This window comes from Mytilus californianus, unplaced genomic scaffold, assembly GCF_021869535.1.
Source record: "Mytilus californianus isolate M0D057914Y unplaced genomic scaffold, xbMytCali1.0.p SCAF_7, whole genome shotgun sequence".
NCBI lineage: Eukaryota > Metazoa > Mollusca > Bivalvia > Mytilida > Mytilidae > Mytilus > Mytilus californianus.
Window position 1 is genome coordinate 52,498,586 of NW_026262723.1, and position 25,834 is coordinate 52,524,419.

The following is a 25,834-nucleotide window of genomic DNA, read 5'->3' on the forward strand; positions in this document are numbered from 1 at the left end:
GGGTGCGGGAGTTTCTCGCTGCATTGAAGACCCATTGGTGGCCTTCGGCTGTTGTCTGTTCTATGGTCGGGTTGTTGTCTCTTTGACACATTCCCCATTTCCATTCTCAATTTTATTTTATTGTACTGAAACATCACAATCCGTAAATGTAAGCATTGTAAATGATAAAGAGGGAAAACAAGACGACGACACAAAAATACCCAACTCATCGCATAAGGCACATACCAGCGTATTATTGAAAACTGTAGTTGCATCCGTTTGGTCCAATAGTATAGGTGTTGACGCAAACATCCTTTTTGATGAAGGTGCCCAACGCTCATTCATTACAGAAGATCTAGCAATGAAACTAGAACTTAAAGCGGACAACACAGAAATCATACAACTGTCATGCTTCGGAGACACAGGCAATAATATACGACACTTAGGTAAAGGTATGTTACTGATCGAGACAGAGACGAAACAGAAAATACCTATTGATTTTCTTGTACTGAAAATAGCCGTCCCGTTACAAAGAATCATGTCCGAAAACTAGTACATGTAAATACAAGGCTTAAATCTAGCGCATCAAATCACCGACGAAAATATGTTCGAAATTACCGTTTTAATAGGAGCAGATTACTATTGGCAGTTTGTTGAAGACCAAATCATCCGCGGAGGTAGACCTACCGCAGTTAAATCAAATCTAGGCTACCTTCTATCCGGTCCGTTAAAGGAAATAAGTATCTTAAACGCTTATGAAAGTATCATAAAGAACGAAGCGCACAGAGGTTTCGTTGAAAGAATTGATAACAAGGAATGTAACGGAAAAACAAAACATTACATACCGCACCACCCAGTTAGAAAAAAGAAGATGCATGTGAACAAAGTACCGTACAAGACATTCGTCCAAGACATCAAGCAAGTTTAAAAGCTGGTGAAAAAATCCGTAATTGGTTGAATCTGCCATCAAATCGAGATGACAAAGGATAGATGTGAACTGTTAACAGCCCTCCTTTTTATGAACTGTAAATCGTTATTAAGCGTTAAAGTGTCAAATTTTAATACCACTATACAGAGGCCGTAGTTATTTTCTATACATAGAGACTTTAATTTCCAAGCGTCCAGATATTTTTTATTTGAAATTTCTTATTCACATTTGAGATTGTATTGTATATAGAATTTTATTTTTTTGCAGCCCGCAGAATGTTGTAAATACGCGCGAACACAACGCGGGAACGTCACTTATTTCATATACTATAACGTAAAGACTTTGTGACATTACACACTTGTATATTTGAGCATTCTAGATAGATTACAACTTATAACATGTAGAACGTATTCTTCCTTTATTCACGTATTCTCGACAACATTCTGATGGACTGCGTCTTTCTCAACGGCACCACTAGCCTTTACTAAACTTATGCAGGTAGCCATAGCTCATCTTCACTCGCAGGCTATTTAGATTCATTCTTACCTGGACGAATCACTGATCAAGGAACTTTCTCAAGAGAAACTTGATCTCAACACCGATGTAGTCATCAGACTGTTTCTCTCTCTGGGGTTTCTCAACTCTTGAAAAAAGTCAGACTTAATTCCTTCGCAGGACTTTATTTTCCTAGGCGAACACTACCTTACTCACCAGGTATTAGTTCTACCTCCATAAGAAAAGTTTCAGAACCTTTGTTAAAAAATTCATTTGTTAATTTTCTTTCTCAGGAAACAGTTACTGCTCGCCAATTTTCACAACTGCTAGGTTTTTTTAATTCTCTAGCGGACGTTGTTCCTCTTGGTCGCCTGCTCATCCGACCTCTTCAATTCTATCTACATCAGCATTGGCAACCAACTACGCAGAATTTGGAATTTCCAGTTCCAATCATTCATCAGGACTTGTCTCATCAACTGGTTTGGTGGACTTTTCAAGCAAACGTTATGAGAGGCCAACTTCTCTCCTCTCCAGTAACAAATCAGACTCTGTTCACAGATGCCTCCAATATCTCAATTGGGGGGGGGGGGGGGGGGGGGGCTCTCTGGAAAGTCACATCAACATACTAGAAATGACGGCAGTTCTTCTTGCACTGTCTCATTTTCAGTCCCTTCTGCAGAACAAATTTCTGGTTCTAGCATCGTACAACACCACGGCAATTGCTTATTTGCGAAACAAAGGAGGAACCTGATGTTACATTGTGAGAGCTGTTTCTTTTAGCAAGAGAAATACTCCTTCCTTGCAATCATCTTCATCTACAGATTGTAGTTCGTCATGTCCCAGGGAAACTCAATGTTTTAGCAGATGCTATGTCCAGAACCCTTACCCAAGTCAATAGGAATAGGATTGGGAACTTCTTCAATCAGTTGTTCATGCAATAGCCCTTCAGTCAGGGTCTCTTTATGTAGACCTGTTTGCAACAAGCCTGAATTACAAACTTCAAGTGTTCGTGTATCATGTACCAGATGCGAAAGCCTACGTAGTAGACGCCATGTGTGTTCCTTGGGAGTGAATTTTTGCTTACGCCTTCCCTCCTTTCAGATTCTTGTTGGCAATTCTTCGGAAGATTTTAGCAGAGCAAGGGCTTCCATTCTAATTGCTCAAGCTAAGCCTAAACAAGCCTTGTTTCCAGATCTCCGTCAACTGTCTTGTGCTCGTCCACTGGTTAAACCAGTTAGACACAATCTTCTTTCCTAGTTCAGGGCAATATTCTTCATCCCAATCCAGAGAAGCTACATCTATACGCGTGGCTTCTCTCAGGGATAGCTTCAAGGAGAGAGGTTTTTTTCTGAATGCGCAGCCAGACACCTCTCCTGAGCAGAGAGTCCACTAACATCGTCTATGATGCCAAGCTGACAATCTCCAGTAGTTGGTGTAGTGAGAAGGAAGTTGATACTTTCCAAATCTCTGTACAGCAATTAGCAGACTTCCTGATCCACCTTTTTGAGGAGAAAGGTTTATCTCCCACTACCATAAAAGGTTATCGATCAGCTATTTCTAGAACTATTCACTTGTCTGGAGGTCCAGATTTTGGTAATGATGAGTTCATTTCTCTTTTAGTTAAGAATTTCAATCTTGAACGCCAGTGACAGAGGGTTTTAAGCCTCTGGTTTTGTTAATCTTGTATGTTTTTTTTAATTTTAGTTCATTTATATGTTTTGGAGTTTAGTGTGACGTCCATTTTCATTGAACTAGTACACATGTTTGTTAAGGGGCCAGCTCAACCCCGCTTCCGGGTGCGGGATTTTCTCGCTGTGTTGAAGACCCATTGGTGGTCTTCAGCTGTTTTCTGCTCATTGTTGGTGTCTCTTTGACACATTCCCCAGTTCCATTCTCAATTTTATTGGAATTTGAGTGTGATTTTATTTGTTTCAAAAACCCATCCTTTTGAACCCGCCGAAAAGGTTGAAATCATGTTCTTATCGTAAAAGTGTTGTTTTCTTCTTGCCTTGGCTTGTGGTAGAAGAAGAAGTTAAATTCATGCTTTTTCCACAGCCGACTACTGTCTTTTTTTAATAGGGATAAGTCTTCTGTTACTCTCCTAACCGATCCAGCCTTTTTCGCCAAAAATCAAATTCCTGGCCCAGGTTCAGAACCGATAGTGATTCAAGCCCTTCCTGATGATTCAAGGTCAAAGGTACTCTTTCCTATCCTAAGCTTACTTTTATATCTTCAGAGAACTCGTAGTCTTCGCACCTCTTCAAAATTCCAGGATATTTATTCCTGTTAATTAGGGGAAACAAGATTTGTCTGCTAAAACCATTTCAACTTGGATCTTTGAAACTATTCAATTATCTTACAATTCTTCTTATGAAGAACTTCTGAATAGTATGCACGTTAAGGCTCATGATGTAAGAGCTATTTCTACCTCCTTGACACTTTTCGATAATGCTTCTTTGGAGGAAGTTCTATCTGCAGGTTTCTGGATAACTGAAAATTCTTTCATTTCTCACTATCTGCAATCTTTATCTTCACAAGCTTAGACTTTGTATTCTTTAGGACCTTTAGTGTCTGCACAAAGAGTTGTTTTTCCTCCTGCACCTTCTGGTTCAGGAGGTTCAGCTTTGCGTTAGATTCTGCATTTTACTCAGAATTTATGATGGTAGCGTATTTATTGATATAAAACTGTACAATTTTAAAGTAAAATGAGATTTTATAAAATAAATACTTACCATCATAAATTAAAGGCCCCTCCCAACGTCCCCTTATCCCCAGATTTGTTCCTAGGGCTTCTTGCTTACTTTAAGACATTAAATGGATGATATAAAGGCAGGATTTTATGGACATAGGTCATCCCTTGTTTTCATTGGCTGTTATTTTTTTTGGGGGGGGGGGGGGGGGGTGGGGGGTCCACCTGTCAGACTTGTGCAGATGGACATACTCAGAATTTATGATGGTAAGTATTTATTTCATAAAATCTCATTTTACTTTAAAAATGTACAATATTTGAATGTGGAAATAATTAGAAGTTACAGATCAAGATTGAGTTTTATTACAGTTGAGTGATTTTCCAAAAGTTGTGGATCAAGGACATAGAAATTGCTTATAAATATCAATTTTCTGCACTTTGTGATGCTGCTGCAACAATGTATTAGTTTGTGATTAGGTCACTTTATGGGGAACCACTTGTAGTTGGTCAATGATATTTGGTATGCAGTTGTATAAGTATTGGCAAATTTCATATCCATGAAGATTATTTGGTCCTGTCCCTTCAGTCAGGGTCTATTAACTTTGAATGTTTTGCATTGTTTACGTGTTAAAAGTTTGTGTTTAGTGTTGTTTAAAGGGAACGACTTATGATAAGTCAATGGTATTTGGTATGCAGTTTTATAAGCATTGGCATTTCTCATTTCCATGGAGGTTTATAGGCTCTGCACTTTCAGTCAAGGTTCATTGACTTTGGATGAATTGCATAGTTTACATTTTTAAATATTGCCATTTTATTATAATTTCAATTTGCATTATATTATCAAAATTGCAAAAAGCGAGACATATCTCTGTGTCAACAGTTTATTTACACTTTCTGTTAAATGTCTGAATCATTTGATTAGGTATTTGGTATATAATCACATCATAATGAGTTACACATTTTTTAGTTTCACTAGTTCTGGTTGAGCAATTTTTGCAGAGGTTGTGTCCCTTGAAAATAGAAAATTGCTTGAATATATCCGTTTTTTTAGGAAGAAAAAACATGATCCATTTTATGATAAATATTCTGACTTGATTATTGATAATACAGATATTTCTATCTATATAAACGACATCTCTTACCATGAAAATTCAGCAGACCTCCTTTCATATGGTATGCTTGTTCCATATGAGTGTAATCTCATCCAATGTTCAAGTCAGAAGGGTACATTTTATTGTATATGCAATATGCTCAGAATAAAATTGAGAATGGAAACTGGGAATGTGTCAAAGAGACAACAACCCGACCAGAGAGCAGAAAACATCCCAAGGCAACCAATGGGTCTTCAACGCAGCAAGAAAATCACGCACCCGGAAGGCAGGCTTCAGCCGGCCCCTAAACAATAATGTATACTAGTTCAGTAAATGAACTAAAGTTAAAAAAACATACATGACTAACAAAGGCCGAGGCTCCTGACTTAGGACAGGCAAAAAAATGTGGCGGGATTAAACAAGTTTTGTGAGCTCTCAACCCTCCCCTATACCTCTAGCCAATGTGGAATAAAAAAACACACAGTAATATGCACAGTAAAACTCAGCTTAAAAGTCCAAGTCCGATGTTACACATAAAAATAAGAAGATGTGGTATGAGTGCCAATGAGACAATTCTCCATCCAAGTCACAATGTATAAAAAGTTGACAATTATAGGTCAAAGATCGGCCTTCAACACGGAGCCTTTGCTCACACCCTACAGCAAGCTATAAAGGGCCCCAAAATGACTACTGTAAAATAATTTAAACAGGAAAACCAAACATCTAATCTATATAAAAAACGAGAAACGAGAAACACTTATGAACCACATCAACAAACGACAACCACTGAACAACAGGTTCCTGACTTAGGACAGGTGCAAACAAATGCATGCTTGTTTAATACAAACTCACAAAGGATGCATTGTTGATAGGATACAACGAAGATCTGAGAACTAAGGGTGAGGCGACTGAAAATTGGGAGCATGAGTTTGGGATGTGACCCATTATCTAATAATCCACTTTTCAGCATAGAGGGATATGATTTATCATTTAGTTCCTGATTTTTCTAGAGTTGGAAAATTAATTTGACCACATACCAAAAGCAAATTAAAAATCTTTTAAAGACCTCAAAATCAGTATGGTTAAAATTTCAAACAGTAGGTGCACAACTTCAAGTCCTGTAGATGAATCTGCAGGTTTTGGGAATTCTGTCAAGGAGATGCAGAAAAACATAAAGTGTATCATTGAAGACAGCAGAAGTAATACCTTTATGTCCCTACAGCTCTACTGTTATGAGACACAATAACTTAATTATATATAAAAGGCATTGACTCTATTAACTATTCGCCAGGAATATTGATAACTGACAAATGTTCAATTTAACAAATATATTTAAACGAATGTGGCATCAACTAAATAAAAAATTAAATCATTGAACAGGTTGATTTATTGTAAGATTTAGCACTATTACATATGTCTGTATTGCATTTCTTTGAAAAAACTTACAAGTGTTGATTGTACATCTTTCAGTCAAATGAATTAATTTACACCTTAGTGCATACATACTACTTATTATATCTCAGTCAATACTAAAAATTAGATTAAATATACTCTTAAGGTAGATGGGGGTATAAATTAAAATCGATAGAATTTTCTAATTATTTGTAAAAATGCAGTTTGAAGTAATCTTTTTTCAAAAACAAAATAAAAAGTATGGGTCACAGGGCTTTTTATCAAGCTACAGGTTGTGCAAAATTGTCAGATTTTGTATAGATTATACATGGAAAACCTAATCTTTTGCGATAAAAAGAAAACTAAACAATCAAATTTTTAAATTAAATTTATGAGAAGATAGCTCTTATAATGTGCTTTCAGAAAATAAAAAGAAAAATTGGGGTCATGGCACTTGTTTTTCTCGATACAAAACAAAATACCTAAATTCATAATATATTACTTTATAAAAAAGTACATTATCAGAGTTATCTCCCCTTATATGACAAAGTTGTAACAAATTGAATCAAAAACAAAAAATACTTTGTATTTGTAAAAAACTGTTGAGAAAATATAATAAAACACATATTTTTCTTCATTAAGATGAAAAGACTAACAAAAGAATTGCATTCGTCTCACAAAATTTGCACTTTTAATTAAAGATCTAAACCGATTGTGTTCTTCTATTTTACAATCCAAGATGGCGGAAGACTCTCAAACTACCTTAACAATATCCCATAGATATAAAAACATACAAAGGATTCAATACTTAATTACACAAATCTATGCATGTTTAGTGGAATTCTGTTACAGAGATGCAGAAAAACTAACAGTGTGACACGGAAGACAAAGATGATGCGAGACAGCAGAAGTAATTACAGACAGACAGGACAGACACTAAGACAAAGCACTTTGATTTATTCCTCTGTATCCCTAAACATCAACTGTCATGAGACACAATAATTACAGTGGGACATATTATATCATATTCCTAGGGAACCCATCTTAATTATTTTCTTAGTTGATCAAATTTTCCACAAAACAGGGACTATTGAAGTATTTTATGTCAATTTGACAAGGAACCAATGAAACAATAGTGATGTTCAATAAACTATGAAACTTGGCATCCACAAATAAAAAAACCTTTTATAGAATATAAAATAATGACATTTCTTTTCATTCATTTCATCATGAATAACATTTTATGCACACTAATACAGTAAGAAAACTTATCTTAATATATATATCTTGATCATGATAACCAATAAGTTTCTTGACACAACCATATCAACATTTTCACAGCACTGACCTTCTACAGTGTAGTATAATAAATTAAAATTACAAACAAAAATATTATCTACAAATAAATATTTACAATTAAAATTATAAAACAGTTTGTCATCAAGTCATTTTTAATGTTGTTTTAAAATTATTCATTTCAAAAAATGAAAAATTTTCATTGCCATATAAAGCTCATTTATAAAACTCTTCAAATTGAAAAGGGGAATTCAGTCTATGGTATTTTTTTTAAACATTCATCAGATCTGACAATTTTACTTTTCCATCATCAAATATGTCTTTTCAGAATCTAAAGGATTATGGGTAATTTCATTGTAAGTGCACCAAAATAAAAATAACATCACATCATTGGTTGAATATCCATTGATTTGGATGTTGTTAGCCAATCACAACATTTTAATGAAAGCTTTTGAATACATAACCAAGAATGCTTCATATTCTATCATATGGGGAACTGTAGAAGGCACATTTATACACATATTTTCACAATACTTAACCATATGTTTTATATTAATTTAGCCAAAATGTTTGTAAAATTTTGTTTGTATTTTTTGCAAAAAACTGAAAATTTTGCTTATAAAGTCACTTTTATGATGTGACAGGCAAATTGTGTCATCAAAGGCTTGGTATATATTCAATTTTTTTTTAAAGTCTTTCTTCTTCAAAAATGTGATAAGTAATGGTCTCATATGTTTTATTTTCAGTGAAATTAACAGTGCAAAAAAGCCCCAAATCATACAATATCTTCTCCATTCAAATTGCAAATAGATAACTAGTACCACTTATAACAAAAAAAGATAGTTATCAATTATATAAACTGATAGTAAGTTAATAGCTGCCATATCAAAATTAAATAAAGAGATGATCAGCTACAAGCAATTATAGCAGTACTTATCAAATGGTTTTTTTTATATAATATATTGCATTATTTCATTGCAAGAAAATTACATAAGAATTACTGATCGTAATGACTGAAAATAATCTTAACACTGGCCCCTGCCTCATACAATATCTATAGATATTTCTGGAATGCTCCAACAACACCAAAGTTCTAGAACCAGATTAAACCAATATGAAGAGATAAAGAGTAGTTTTAAAAAATTGAATCAAATCATTTTCACTTAACTTCTCACATAAACAAAAAGAAAGCAGATAGACTGATGCAAAGACAAAATCCTTTTATTTATCCAATCCACTATGTTGATTAAAATCAAGTATCTATGAACCAGTTAAATAGTCTATATGTAACCTAATAACAAAGAGTGTTCATACATAAATGAACTTGACAATAAATTTATCAGTTGACAAGGATGGAAAAAAGACATTAACTTAACATGAAAATTAGTCTTTACTTCTACAATAGGATCAAAGAACATTCTTGTTCAATTGTTTTCCATCTTTTAAGTTTATATCAATAAAAACCATGAACCAATCTAACATAATATCATTTTTCAGCTTTGTTAGATAATCATCATAAAATTTCTTGACTAAATAATTCAACAATAAATGGGGAATGTGTCCATGGGACACAGATGATGCCCCCGCTTGCATATAACGTTATAAAGGGCCATAACTCAAGAACCGTAAAAGTGACACTACCCAAATTTGAACTTGATCTGAGTTTTGTGGTAATAAGCATTGTTTATAAGTTTCATAACATTTAGTTGACGTAAACTTAAATTAGAGAACAGAAAAGAAAAATTCAGCGATTTTTCCATTTGTAAAGGGGCATAACTTTAGAACGGTGAAAGTGACACCACCAAAATTCAAACTTGATCTGTTTTTTGTGGTAATAAACATTGTTGATAAGTTTCATAACATTTGGTTGAGGCAAACTAAAGTTAGAGAAGGGAAAGGAAAAATTCAGCAATTTTTCCATTTGTAAAGGGGCATAACTCTCGAACGGTAAAAGTGATGCCACCAAAATGCATACTCGATCTGTCTTTTGTGGTAATAAGCATTGTGGATAAGTTTTATAACATTTGATTGAGGCAAACTAAAGTTAGTGAACGGAAATCAATTTTGGGACGAAAGGACGTACAGACGGTCAAGGGTAAAACTTAATGCCCCCTCCGCTACGGAGGGGGCATAACTAATTAAAAAAGTTTTTGTCTTGATTAGAATTATAAGAAATGACATGACAGAACATCAGATTGTAAGGGATTTCTAAAAACTTCTCCAGTTTCTTATATTGTTTCCTTTGAACAATTTTAATACCAAAGCATCATCTCTTATGTGCAGCTTTTCTTCTGAGTATCCCAAACTGAATGTCAAAATGGTTTTATAATATATTCAAGCAGCTCATATGTTGCAAACTTAGAAGCCTAATGATTTGTTCATATATGTCTTCTTTTTCCTTTACCTAAGGTGTGGTAGCTTTGTAATCTTCAGATAACTGTCGCTTCACTGAGTTCTTTGAAACAGCTTCTTCACCCATGCAAGATTCCTTACTGTACAACATTTCCCGTGACATTTCTCTCTCAATAGCAGGAGAGTCAGGTTCACTATCAGTGTTTTCTAGAGATCCATCAAAAACTTTGACAATATATTCAAATAAGTTCATATTTGGTTTCCTCCGTGACTTTCTTAACACTCCTTCATACCTTTCTATCAAATTCAAAATGGTACCTATATAAAAATATTGGTAGAAATTTAAAATGCATTTATAAAACTTGTTCTATATTCAAAAATGTTAATGCATGATGATAACTTACAGATTGAGTGTGTATTTAGTTCTACTGTGAAAGTACTTTTATTTGTGGGGTACCAATTTTTGTGGTTTTCGTGGATGACTTTGTCCATTAATTTAAGTGTCTGCATAAATAACAACTATTTTCCAAATCAAGACATGGAAAGATCCTCATGTAGGTTTGACTACATGGATACGGGCATATAATCTAGAAAATACATCAAATATCCCTTAAATGCACTATGAAAAACTTCAGACAGGATTTTACCCATTTAATCTTTAAAAAAACCTAAACTGTATGACTTTTAACCTTTTAATTATCATGAAAAATTAGTTTTGATCGATGAAAGTCAGAATTCCGTTGACAATATGACATGATGAGGTATTCATTTTATCTCCTCATAATTCTCTTATGAAATTTTTTTTTTAAATTCATCTTGGGCTTGCTTTTTTATTTCATAAGAATTAATTCTACAACTCAAATTACATTTAAACACAAGTGAACCAACGCCTGGTAAATATTCTGTCAGTAGATTCCATTACATTTGTAGCATTTTTTTATGTAACCATTTTCTTTAAGTGACATGTTTATGGCCCAATTAAAAAACTTTGATAATTGTTAATCTGTTGATCATTAGATCTCAGTTTAATAAGGGTCATCACTTCTGATTACACATGTGCAACAATTGAAATGTTTACTTTGCAATTTCTTTCAATTGAGACAATTTGTAAGCATAGACAAATCAGCTTATATTCTGAAGTGAAAATGAACAACTTATTTTGCAATCTCCCACAAATCGTTATAAAACAACATATGATTATTTTAAAGAATCTTTCGAGAAACTTTTGCTCAAACCACAAAAATTGATACACATGAATTAAAGTACTTTCACGGTTGTTGATAAAATTTACACTGAAATAAGGTCCTTGGACTTATAAAAACTACATGAAAATTGACCTTTTTTATGGTGGAAGATCTGAAATTGAGATTTGGTATATAAGTGTTCAATGATGATATACAGATTGAGTGTTTAGATTAAGTTCTAGTCCACAAATTGTAGACGGGGGCATTTGTGTCGTACACTCATTTATACTTTTAAATGTAATCATTCATTCTTATCAGACAAGTAATTATTATTTTAAGAACTCTTAAAGAAAGAAGTGAATTTATTGGGAAAATTACCAAATTTGCATACAAAAAGACAAACATAATGAAGTATATGGAGTATATGTTTCCCAGTTGATAAGATATTCCAGAGCTTGCATTTCCTATCATGATTTCCTTGATAGAGAGTTGCTGCTGACAAAGAATCTAGTAAACCAGGAGTTATAAGTGGTGAAGTTGTAACCATCCCTTCAAAAATTTAACGGACACCATCACAAGTTGGTTGACCCTTATGGAATATCTGTTTCACTGATGATGATGGATATGTTCCAATTGTAGTAATCACAGTCCCGGGATTTATTACCAGGTTTGAACCTACATGAGCAAAACGACAGGTGCCATACGTAGAGCAGGATCTGCTTACCCTTCCGGAGCATCTGAGTGCCACCGGGTTTTTGGTGGGATATGTGTTGCTTTATCATTAGTTTTCTATGTCATGTTTTGTATAATGTTGTTTTGTCTTTGGAAAGTTTTGGTTTTTGCCATGGCATTGTCAGTTTGTGTTTGACTTATGAGTTTGAATATTCCTTTTGCCTCTCTTTTTTAATTAAAGGATTCATTTAAATGGATTCAATTTAATATTTTTGATTTTAAAAGAGGACAATTTATCAAATTCAAACTATAAAACAGACAAGACAATTTCCAAATTTTTAACTTTTTTGTCAGAAAATGCATTGTGATGTTGGGGCTATTCTATTAAACTGGAAGTGAGAAAATAGGAATGGACTTTCAAAGTACCCAACAACAAACGTACTTTCTTCTAGTAGTTTTGCATATATCAAATGGATATATAACCACAAATGATCAGAGCCCAAAAAAATCCTTTCTATCCAACATATGTTTAATGGAATAGCCCTCATCAACTCAGTATGATTGTGGTAATCAATCAGTATTTCAACATACACAAATCATAACTTTCAGTCAGTACCATTACTTTGTTTCCAATCTATTTACAGCAGTAAACTATACTTACCTATACCTAAAGGATTTGTGACAGTAAGATATTGGTGTATATTGAATATATCATTCTTTAGTCTTTCATCATCAAAAGTATAATAGCATACATCCCTCTTAGCTGCTGTAGCTGCCATTAATTGGATTAATGCTGAAATATACAACATGTTACATCTGTCAGATTCAGGAGAGTGCTGAGGGGTGTCCCCTTCCAAACTTTGACAAAATTCATTCCAGTTAGAGATTTGATGAACTACAGCTGTTATATGTATAGATCCCTGATGGCACTCTTGACTGAATAGCAGTTCAAAATTTTTCATATTTGCATTATATAAGAAAACAAGAAGTTGCACATGTTGTCCTGCTAAGCATACTCCACTCATATCTAATGTATAATAAACTGTTAACACAGAGATATGTCTCGCTTATATTTGTTATTTTGATAATGCAAATGTTGAAATTAAAATAGCAATACTTTAACATGTAAGTTATGCAAATATTCAAAGTCAATGAACCATGACTGAAGGTACAGGGCTAAACAATCTCCATGGAAATGAGATGTGCCAATGCTAATACAACTGCAAACCAAATACCATTGACGTTCCCTTTAAACAAACCTAAACACAAACATTAACTTGTAAACTATGTAAAAGTTTCAAAGTCAATGAACCATAATTAGGGGGTGGGGTTATATAATCTCCATAGAAATGAAACTTACAAATGCCAATACATTTGCATACCCAATATCATTGACTTTACATTAGTGGTTCATCTTAAACTGACCTAATCACAAACTAATACATGTAAACTAAGCAAAAGTTTCAAAGTCAATAGACCATAACTGAGGGGTAAGGACCAAATATTCTCTGTAATGTCAATTTTCATAAACATATTTTTTGTCGATTCACTATTCATGTACAGTGATTATGAGAGAGTTCCGAATGAAAATGACACCAATAACTTGACAAATCTGTGTTGAAATTTCATGGAAATATTTCTAATTTGGTGAGTTTTTTGTATTGAAATTATTGTATAAACCTTCCGTAACTTGTCTGAGTTGTATTGCATGAGGTTAAGAACTTTATTCAGTGAATATAATTTCAAAGTCCTCTCAGACGCATGTTGTATTTCTATAAATAGATATTTCACAGGTTGTAAAGTGCGAATCGATAATTAGATTTTTGTGTCAATGATGTTTCATTGATTTGTGGTTAATATCGTTTTTATGTATTTTCACTGGGTAAAACAAGATGTTTACAATTTTTGATATATATACATTTGTTTATTGTTCTCTGGATAACATGTATTTTGCATGTTTTGAACTTTTATTATTCAAGTGAATGACAGTATTTTTCTGTTTTCTTTTCAGTAAATCGTATTTACCGTATTTAGAGTATGACGTATTTGTATGGAACGTATTCGTATTGAGGAATTAAATATGGAACGTATTATGATGTATTGAACTTTATTAGAATATCACTGTGTTTACTGTGTTCACTGGATATAATAAAGATTAATAAACTTTCTCTGGAATACGCATTTGCCTTAGTATATTTCCACACCCTAAGTTTCTAGCCAACACATTCTCCATGAAAATGAGATGTGCTAATGCTTATACAACTGCATACCAATTATCACTGACCTACCACTAGTGGTTCCCAATAAACTGACCTAATCACAAACTAATACATGTAAACTAAGCAAAGTTTCAAAGTCAATAGACCTTGACTGAGGAGGCGGGGCCAAATAATCTCCATGGTAATGAGATGTGCCAATGCTAATACAACTGCATACCAAATATCATTGATCTACCACTAGTAGTTCACCATGAAATAGACCTAATCACAAACTAATACATTGTTGATGCCGCCGCAGCCGCCGGAAACAGCATACATATGTCTCGCTTTTTGACTCTGTCAAGGCGAGACAAAAACATGTAATATGTGTCTGTCAGATCAAATTGAAGTATTCAAATAAGATCAAGATGGTTTGGGGTATTTCAAAATATATGTAATTATGTGACTGTCATATGAGTGTAAGGTATGGTTGTAGAAAATCTTCTTTAGCTTATCCTTTTCCATTTAAAATGGCTACCATTCAGGAAAATGTCAGGTATTCTTCAATTTTCATATGTTTAGCACTTTATTCTTCAATATTTTTATAGCCTTGTCTTAGAAAAATAAAATTTGGGATTCAAATAACACTTATGGATTTTGGTGCAAACCGTAAGCAAGAGTATGAATTTGTGAGCTCTTTTCATTTTTCAATTCTTGTTGATGTTCAAATCTTCAAATTTTACTCCTCAATTAGTTTCTGTATTTTACCTTTTAATCTTTTATCTCCACCAAAAGCACCACAACCCCAATTACCAGTACAGACCGCAGATAAATTTATTTCATGAGGGGGATTCTTTGCTCCTCCAAGTGACACAAATCCACAGTAGGCCTATGAAACAAATTAACATAATTAATCATTTCCAAATCTAACTATGTAATAATTACAAAATAGTATGCTATAATATTTTGATTGGTTAACATACAACTTATGGATAATTAATCAATAGTGAAATAATATTTCATTTTGTTTTACCAACATGGAAATTAACCCACATTTTAGTTTGTAAAAAGAAAATAATTTCAGATAGATACAAAGAGCATACAATGAGTGACGATAATTACTTGTAAACATATGATGATAATAAATCTGGAAGTACTGGGCAGAATACATACTCAAGCCAAGGCCCATCTCATAAGTGTCACAATTCCAATTACCTAAACTGGATTTCCATAGCTTATCAAAAAATACTTAAAAATATACAGAACATTTCAAATGCATTTCAATTATATTGAAGTCTTGTTTTGTTATAATTCCCAATTTCCCAATACATCAAATAAATACAGCCGATCACAAAACAAAATTTGTTTTGTTTAATAAATCTGCAAAAATAGTTCTATAAAATCTACTTTATTTTTTATTTCCAATTTTTAATGCTTGTTCTCATGTTGTGCTGTTTCACCACTGTCCAAGATTAGGAGGGTTGAGTGCTCACAAACATGTTTAACCCCTCCACATTATTTTTGTGCGTGTATATTGAATTGTTATAAATTAGGCTGTTAGTTTTTTCATTTGAACTGGTTCACATTTTTCATGTTGATGCCTATTAGAGCTGAGTTTAACGTTTTGGTTTTTCTCATTGTGAAGGCTGATTGGTGACCTATAATGGCTAACATCCACATCATTTTATTTCTGTTGGCTATTTATCTCAATGGCATTTATTCAACATCTCATTATTTTATAAACAAAATATTCTGTGACTACAAATGTAATTAAAAATTGAATTTGCATTATATAATAAAGCCAGTCAAAATTAAAAGATATTAAAATATGAATCAATGCAAATTATACAGCAACACAACAATAAAAACTAAATAGTACCTACCTTATTTAATTCTCTTTTTACTATATCACCTTTAAACTGTCTATCATAATGGTGGATAACCAAGGCATCAATGGCAGTCACATGGGTACACAATCTTCCCCAATCATCTCTGAAAATAAAATTTATTGGTTGTTTTGTAGATGAATAACACTTCTTCAGTGTAAACAGATCTCCTAGATTAATGACTATTGCTTTATACATTGCTATCGAACATACTGGTTATATCACTGTAAAAATTCACATTTAATAGATATACAAAATGTTAACAAGCAAGACGTAAAAAGATCAAGTCTTTTATAATTTACAGCGAAAAAAAATTACTGTTCTAAAACAAAAGTATTAAATACAAATCAAATAAAATATAAAAAGAAGAAAAACACTGACAATAAAAGAGACACATAGGACACTATTACCAGCTCCCTCTATCCCATTCCTACATTCAATGAACAGTGACATCTTGACAACACCTTAACTTGGCATATATATTTAATAAACAGTTAACTTCATAATGAACATGTGTACTAAGTTTTTTGTTGCTGTGACCACAAACTACCTTAAACCAAAATTTAAGCCTACCTAAAATCAATCATGATATAATATTAAAAAGACTGAAAAATTGTACTACTTTAATTTCAGGTGCGAAATTTTGAAATTTCAGGTGCCAAATAAAAGTTCCAATCAAATCTCCACCTACTGTTTATCTAAGGGAGTCAGGACTGTCATCTGTGCATCAAAACTGACAATAACTGGGACTCATTTAATTTATAACTACAGTGTTTTTTATCATACCTTGGAGTTTTAGAGTCATCATAGTCTCCTTTCCATTCAAAAGTTCTAGCATATCCATCATATGAACTAAACCTTTCACAACCTGCAGAAAATATGCAATAAGTTCAGATACGTAATACTTCAGGTTCATCACTTCAACTAGATATTGAATTGATAATTGTTGTCACTACAGCTTCAAAGAGTACTATGCTAGTTATTTCATAGTTGTCTCATTGGCACTCACACACATCTTCTTATTTATACTCATATTTTTACCTTCCCATATTGGCACTAGTGGAGGAGGCACTGCTAACCCTTTCATAACACCAGTGTTCACCCCTAGTTTTATTCTTAACAGGTGTTAGTTGCTTTTACAATGTATATAGTATTAAGTGTTGTATCTGTGCTATTTTATTTGTCAATGTGTGTGTTGTTTCTATCAGTAATGGTCTTGTCTATACTATGTCCAGAATAGCCTTATGTCCAGAATAACCTCTTTTCATTTCAAATTTTCATATTTGGTCATGCACTAGAATTAGAGAATTTCCATATACCAAATGTCTCAGGTTAGAAAACAGACAGAATAGATGCAGATTCATGATTTTCAAAGGGGGGCGGGGGGGGGGGGGGGGGGCAACCAAGGCAACATTAGGAGTGGGACCTATAAAAAGTCATTGCATTTACCATATATACCTATTCTAACATCGGATTATTGCAGTGTGTTTGTTTATTCTACATTGGCTAGAGGTATAGGGGAAGGGTTGAGATCTCACAAAACATGTTTGACTCCGCCATATTTTTGCGCCTGTCCCAAGTCAGGAACCTCTGGCCTTGTTAGTCTTGTATATTTTTTTAATTTTGGTTCATTTATATGTTTCGGAGTTTAGAGTGACGTCGCTTTTCTTTGAACTAAAATTGAAAATGGAAATGGGGAATGTGTCAAAGAGACAACAACCTGACCAAAGAGCAGAAAACAGCCCAAGGCCACCAATGGGTCTTCAACACAGCGAGTAATTTCCGCACCCGGAGGCGGGCTCCATCGGGCCTCTAAACAAAAATGTGTACTAGTTCAGTGAAAATGGATGTCACAATAAACTCCGAAACATATAAATGAACTAAAAATATAAAAACATACAAGACTAACAAATGCAAGCGCAAAAATGTGGCGGGGTTGAAAATGTTTTGTGAGATCTCAACCCCCCTCTATACCTCTACTAAGCCAATGTAGAATAAACAAAAACACAGCAATACACACAGTAAAACTCAGTTTAAAAGAATACATTTGTGTTTAGGGGCCAGCTTACATCCACTTCATTTGAACTTTGGTGGATAGTTGTATCATTGGCAATCATACCTCATCTCCTCATTTTTATATTGTAAAAGCCAAATAGTCATGTGCACGTTCCGATCATGAACGTTTCTTTTTAGATATTTCTAAATGTTTCTTGTTATTTGGGAAATGAGATGTTGATGGTTAATCTTGATAATCTCTGCTAAATTAATTAACAACTTTACTAGGGTCTTGTCTGTGAAAACCTTGCCATAATGTATAAATATTTATATATTGTTGAAGGCAGTATGTTGACCTCTGGATATCTTTTGGTTTTGTGTCGTAAATTTATTCATAAAGCATGCACAAAAGGACCCTATGGTATTAAATGAGAATTTTGAAAATGTTTAACGACAGACAGGTGAGGGACGAGGATTGATGGGGACAGAACAGAAAGCCATTTTAAACAAAATCATATGTCATATTTTTACATACAACCCTGAATCAAGTTTCAGCAGTACATTTTGCCTTTCCAAATATACAGTTCTTAAAAATCTTCTTAGATTAATGAAATTGATGAGTAGATAATTGGATGACCAGCATCTAAAAATATTCAAATCAATCATTCATGTACAGCAAAAATACTAAAAAAATTAGGTAGAAAATACGGCAAATGGACAACGAAAAACGACGAAAGACAAACGACAGTCTTAAAAAAACAACATAGAAAACGAAAGATTAGTGACCCTACCGAAAACCGGAATACTGGAAAATCCCAGGTTTTACTGGGTTATACTGGGCAATACTGGGTAATATGTCAATTACAAATGTAATACATGAAAGATATATATGACATGACATTTTTATGTATAAATCTAATATTTTAATATATAGGCTCACTTTTTTGAGACTTTTATTTCAAAGTGTAAAAATTTAAGAAGGTGTTGGTCCAGCAACTCTTTATACAAACATAAGCACACTTAGACTAATATGTAAAAGATTTACAGATAATCCTCCTAAAACTTGTAAAAATTTATTAAATTGTCATGCTGTCTTAATTGGTCAAACTGTTAACATGTAGACAAAGTATTAATATATATAACCTTTTTTTTTTATATATATAGCTAATATTTAGAGTAAACAATTTATTATATGTAAAGGAAATGACTATTCAAAAATTTTTGTTCATTACTATTTTTAGTGTTGAAATAATTTTAGCATACTTATATGAACACCACTTAATAATAAGCAATTATTCAGATTATTACACAGATTTGTTTTTATTGCAATAATTGGCTTTTTCATCTCTATAACTGTGGGTAACATGACATGTACCATTATGGTGTATATTTAGCAATATGATTGTATAGCAATTAAATTTTCAAAGTCACTTTACTAATACTACATTAAAATGCATTTTTTTCAAACTTTAGATTGATTTAAACAAAAATGGGAAATAAACTTTGGTGGCCAGAATTTGCAAAACTTAATTGTATTCTGCCTACATATAGATCGAATCATTGGAGAAATGAAAGAGCTTGAGTTGTATCATCCTCTGAAAATGACTCTCAATGTTTATCTGTATAAAATATATATATTTAGCAATAATACAATGAAAACTTCAGTATTTCTTTACTATTTTGTGTAAAAATAGGCTTAAATAAAATGCTCCGCAGGGCGCAGCTTGATACGACCGCAGAGGTCGAACCCTGAACAGTTGGGGCAAGTATGGACACAACATTCAAGCTTGATACAGCTTTAAATTTGGATTGTGATTAAATATTTGACACAGCATAGGTTTCTGACACAGAATGAATGTGGTCTAAGAATTTAAAAAATTTAAATTGGACATTCATCTATTATGGTCCAATATCCAAAATCTAAATACATGGTTAGATTCAGCATATCAAAGAACCCCAAGAATTCAATTTTTAATGAAATCAAACAAAGTTTAATTTTGGACCCTTTTGACCTCAATGTGGACAAAGCTGATAATGGGGCCCAAAAATCATAAATCTAAATACATGGTTAGATTCAGCATATCAAAGAACCCCATATATTCAATTTTTGTTGAAATCAAATAAGTTTAATTTTGGACCCCGATTTGGACCAACTTGAAAACTGGGCCCATAATCAAAAATCTAAATACATGTTTAGATTCAGCATATCAAAGAACCCCTAAAAATTCAATTTTTGTTAAAATCAAACTACGTTTAATTTTGGACCCTTTGGACCTTAATGTAGACCAATTTGAAAACGGAACCTAAAATTAAGAATCTAAATACACGGTTAGATTTGGCATATCAAAGAACCCCAATAATTCAATTTTTGATGAAATCAAACAAAGTTTAATTTTGGACCCTTTGGACCTCAATGTGGACCAATTTAAAAACGGGGCCCAAAATCCAAAAACTTAATACACAGTTAGAATCAGCATATTAAAGAACCCCAAGAATTCAAGAATAAAACCCCATTGAAATTGGTCAAGAAATAAGGAATTTATACGAAGTATCTTCTTTTGCACAATACTGTGCAATCCAATATTTCTTGCTATTGCGCAATACTGTACAATTGACAATTTCTTGCTATTGCGCAATATTGTGCTATTGGATATTTCTTGCTATTGCACAATACTGTGCAATTGAAGATGTCTTGCTATTGCGCAATACTGTGCAATTGAAGATTTCTTGCTATTGTGCAATACTGTGCAATTGAAAATTTCTTGCTATTGCACAATACTTATTATATAATAATTTACACATCCTGTTTGGTGTGTATCTCCTACCATATCATTATTATTTGCTTTTAAATATAAAACGGAAATAACCAACTTAAAATGGAAAATTTAAAAAGAAAAAAAAAAGGAAAAAAAGAAAAAAAAGGAAAAAAAAAAAAATCCCCCTCCCCCCAAATTTTTTGAACCCCCTTATGATTCATCACCCCCAAACTCAATCCCAGCCTTCCCTTTGTGGTATGGTACCTTGCAGTACAATTTCAGAGAGATCCATACACTTGAACACAAGTTATTGTCTGGAAACTAGAAAAATGCTTATTTTTGGCCCCTTTTTGGCCCCTTATTCCTAAACGTTTTGGGCAATTACCCCCAAACTCAATTCCAGCTTTCCCTTTGTGATATGGAACCTTGTAGTACAATTTCAGAAAGATCCATACACTTACACACAAGTTATTATCATGAAACTAGAAAAATGCTTGTTTTTTGCCCCTTTTTTGGCCCCTAATTCCTAATATTTTGAGGCAATTACCCCCAAAATCAATCCCAGCATTCCCTGTGTGATATGGAACCTTGTGGTACAATTTCAGAGAGATCCATACACTTGAACACAAGTTATTGTCTGGAAACTAGAAAAAAGCTTATTTTTGGCCCCTTTTTGGCCCCTTATTCCTAAATGTTTAGGACAATTACCTGCAAACTCAATTCCAGCTTTCCCTTTGTGATATGGAACCTTGTAGTACAATTTCAGAAAGATCCATACACTAACACACAAGTTATTGTCATGAAACTAGAAAAATGCTTGTTTTTTGCCCCTTTTTTGGCCCCTAATTCCTAATATTTTGAGGCAATTACCCCCAAAATCAATCCCAGCATTCCCTGTGTGATATGGAACCTTGTGGTACAATTTCAGAGAGATCCATACACTTGAACACAAGTTATTGTCTGGAAACTAGAAAAAAGCTTATTTTTGGCCCCTTTTTGGCCCCTTATTCCTAAATGTTTAGGACAATTACCCGCAAACTCAATTCCAGCTTTCCCTTTGTGATATGGAACCTTGTAGTACAATTTCAGAAAGATCCATACACTAACACACAAGTTATTGTCATGAAACTAGAAAAATGCTTGTGTTTTGCCCCTTTTTTGACCCCTAATTCCTAATATTTTGAGGCAATTAACCCCAAAATCAATCCCAGCATTCCCTGTGTGATATGGAACCTTGTGGTACAATTTCAGAGAGATCCATACACTAACACACAAGTTATTGTCATGAAACTAGAAAAATGCTTGTTTTTTGCCCCTTTTTTGGCCCCTAATTCCTAATATTTTGAGGCAATTACCCCCAAAATCAATCCCAGCATTCCCTGTGTGATATGGAACCTTGTGGTACAATTTCAGAGAGATCCATACACTTGAACACAAGTTATTGTCTGGAAACTAGAAAAAAGCTTATTTTTGGCCCCTTTTTGGCCCCTTATTCCTAAATGTTTAGGACAATTACCCGCAAACTCAATTCCAGCTTTCCCTTTGTGATATGGAACCTTGTAGTACAATTTCAGAAAGATCCATACACTAACACACAAGTTATTGTCATGAAACTAGAAAAATGCTTGTGTTTTGCCCCTTTTTTGACCCCTAATTCCTAATATTTTGAGGCAATTAACCCCAAAATCAATCCCAGCATTCCCTGTGTGATATGGAACCTTGTGGTACAATTTCAGAGAGATCCATACACTAACACACAAGTTATGTCTGGAAGTTACAAAAATGCTTATTTTTGGCCCCTTTTTGGCCCCTTATTCCTTAACTGTTGGTACCAAAACCCCCAAAATCAATCCCAACCTTCCTTTTGTGGTATTGAACCTTACGGTAAAATTTCATAGAGATCCATTCACTTAAACTAAAGTTAGAGTGCGAAAACCAATGTGTCTTCGGACGACATCGACGACGACGCCAACGTCATACCAATATACGACCGCAAAAATTTTTTGCGGTCGTATAAAAATTATACTGCCCAGAATTGCCCAGTATTACCCATTTCTGGGAGTATTGCCTAGTCTGGGAAAACCCGGGTTTTCTCACCCGCATTTTCCAGCCCGAGTAATACTTTGCCAACCCTGAAATAAGGGAACTCTTACCAAAATACGTTTCAAGCTTGACTATTTTGGTGGGAAAAAGACTTGATACAGGATAGTTATATAAGATATTATAGTTACATAGGAGACAAACTTTGATATAAATATAGCAAGAACTTCATGCTAAATGAACTTCAATAACTGGTCATCATTATAAAATATTATTTTTTTAATCTGGAATAATCGGAATTCTAATAAAAAAACCTTCAACAAGTAAAACTGTGAGCAGTCTGATGATACCCCCGCCGAAATATTTGGGTAAACATGAAGTTGTTGAGTGATGAATCTGAAAACGCATCACACGGTGTAACTAACTTATATAAACCCTGAAACCAAATTTCACAGAAATCCTTGTCAAGTAGATCCTGAGAAAAATGTGACGAAAATTTTCAACTTGGCTATCATGTGTAAAATAATACAAGTGTAGGGTAAACAGGAAGTTGTTGAGTGATGAATCTGAAAACGCATCACACAGTGTAACTTACTTATATAAACCCTGAAACCAAATTTCAGAAATCCTTGTCAGGTAGTTCCTGAGAAAAATGTGACAAAAATTTTCAACTTGGCTATCATGTGTAAAATAATACAAGTGTTCGGTAAACAGGAAGTTGTTGAGTGATGAATCTGAAAACGCATCACACGGTGTAACTTACTTATATAAACCCTGATACCAAATTTCAGAAATCCTTGTCAAGTAGTTCCTGAGAAAAATGCGATGAAAATATTCATGGGACGGACGGACTGATGGACTGACAGATGGACTGACGAATGGATGGAGATGGATGGACTGACGGAAGGATAGAGGTAAAACAGTATACCCCCACTTTTTTAAAGCAGGGGTATAATTAAGGCAATAGGGAATAGGATACGGCAACTTACAGATCAGACAACAATACTGGTATCTAAATATCTAAGACATGTCGCTAGTTAGTCAAGGCACCGACACATCTTATTAGTCACCCAACAGTTGGAAATCAAGTCCTTGGAAACGTCCGTTGTCGTAATGCTCTATCAGCAACAATAGCAGGGGGAATTAATTAGGTGGCGCTACAGTCGTCGGTGACGTCAAAAAGTCCGCGAAATAAATCGACTAAAAAATCGACGTTTAAACTATTTTTTACAATTTGTCATGCTTTTCTTATAATTGATTTGTAGATTTTGTGAACAATATAGTTTCAATACGACATTGAAACATTGTCGATAATATAACTTTTATTTGCTTTTACTTTATCCTGTCCGTTCTAAAAATTATCGGCCATCTTTTTTGTTCACCAAAAACATCGAATTCATATAACTTGACGTTTATATAACTTTGACAGCTTGACTTTGCTGGGTTTTTATTTTTGACTGGTGATACCAAGGGGAGATAACCATTGTCACAAATCGGCAAAAAAACCACCATTTCGTGTTGAAAATAACTTGACGTTTGCATATCCAAAACTCTATTGCCTAGATATTCATATCGAGTGTTTGTCCTAATGAGATGCTTTATCAAATTTAAATTAAGCCCATCATTTTTAGTTTCCTCGAAAATATTTAGATTTTTCAATCAAGAGACTTGACAATTTTCACGCAAATTTCAAGTCTGAAGGTAAAATTAAGAAAGAAGGACTTTTAGTTGACGTGTAAGTTTTGTCGAGTGAAAACTTTGTATATTCAAGATTATTTAAATCAATAAGTTTTTATCATGACAGTGGCATTTTATTGAGTAAAAATGAGGTTTGTCTCAGTCGTTGTTTTACAGAATTTTCACGGTCAAGTGACTCTATTGTTGCTGATAGACTTGGGGTCAAACCGTGACCTGCTTTCCAACTGCAATTCGTGATGGTAACCATCAACCTTATATAATGTCAATTTCCATTGTTCTTCTTCATACCTTGGTTGGAGTGGTTTTTGTGTAAAATGTATTACTCTTGAATGAATCCATTTTTTGTACATATTATTTTTCATACCAAATGTATTACTTTTGAGAAGGATATCTAACATGTAAGGAGTTGTTATTTGTTTTTGCTAAAAACTGACAAGAATATTCCTACAAAAAACAAAATTTGGACATAAAAACTATGTTGATCATTGTCATTTTGCTTAGTTTCTTCTGATACTTATTCCAACATCTGACTCAGACTTCTGAGTTTAACTGTGCATATTACTGTATGTTTGTTTATTCCACATTGACTAGAGGTATAGGGAGAGGGTTGAGATCTCTAAAAACATGTTTAACCCTGCCACATTTATGCGCATGTCCCAAGTCAGGAACCTCTAGCCTTTGTTAGTCTTGTGCATTTTTAATTTTAGTTTATTTATGTTTCGAAGTTTAGTGTGGCGTCCATTTCAATGAAATAGTATACATTATTGGTTTGGGGCCAGCTGAAGCCCGCCTCCGGGTGCAAGATTTTCTTGCTGTGTTGAAGACCCATTGGTGGCCTTGAGCTGTTTTCTGCTCTTTGGTTGGGTTGTAACGTTTTAACAGGCCCCAACCTTCACCTTAACCTAAAACAGTAGTGTAAGATTACAACATAGAAAGACACACTATAAAATATCAATTGAAATGGCTTAACTTGATCAAAAAGACATATTAACAAAGACAAGTAAACATACACAGAACGAATAAATTTGATCTATGACACAATATAAATACAATATTAATAAAAAAACGGGATGTAAAACAATGTCAAAAAGACAACTCTAACCTGGGACAAAATTGCTTTAAATAAAATAACGTACACAGGTAAATTTAAATTTAATAATTTTGTTGTTAGGAGTACGGCAAT

The 25,834-nt window shown here is 33.6% G+C and overlaps 1 protein-coding gene across 1 annotated transcript in view; it reads right to left on the bottom strand.

Moving 5' to 3' along the window:
- Positions 1-6,551: 6,551 nt before the first annotated feature.
- The window catches only part of LOC127707631 (poly(ADP-ribose) glycohydrolase-like), a 42,590-nt gene continuing 23,307 nt past the window's right edge, over positions 6,552-25,834 (bottom strand). The window contains exons 16-20 of the mRNA XM_052212244.1: positions 16,949-17,030; positions 16,160-16,268; positions 15,045-15,165; positions 12,740-12,871; positions 6,552-10,540 (exon numbers count right to left, since the gene is read on the bottom strand). Of these exons, the coding sequence (XP_052068204.1) occupies positions 10,275-10,540; positions 12,740-12,871; positions 15,045-15,165; positions 16,160-16,268; positions 16,949-17,030 (710 nt within the window). The 3' untranslated portion in view covers positions 6,552-10,274. The remainder of the gene's footprint in view (positions 10,541-12,739; positions 12,872-15,044; positions 15,166-16,159; positions 16,269-16,948; positions 17,031-25,834) is intronic.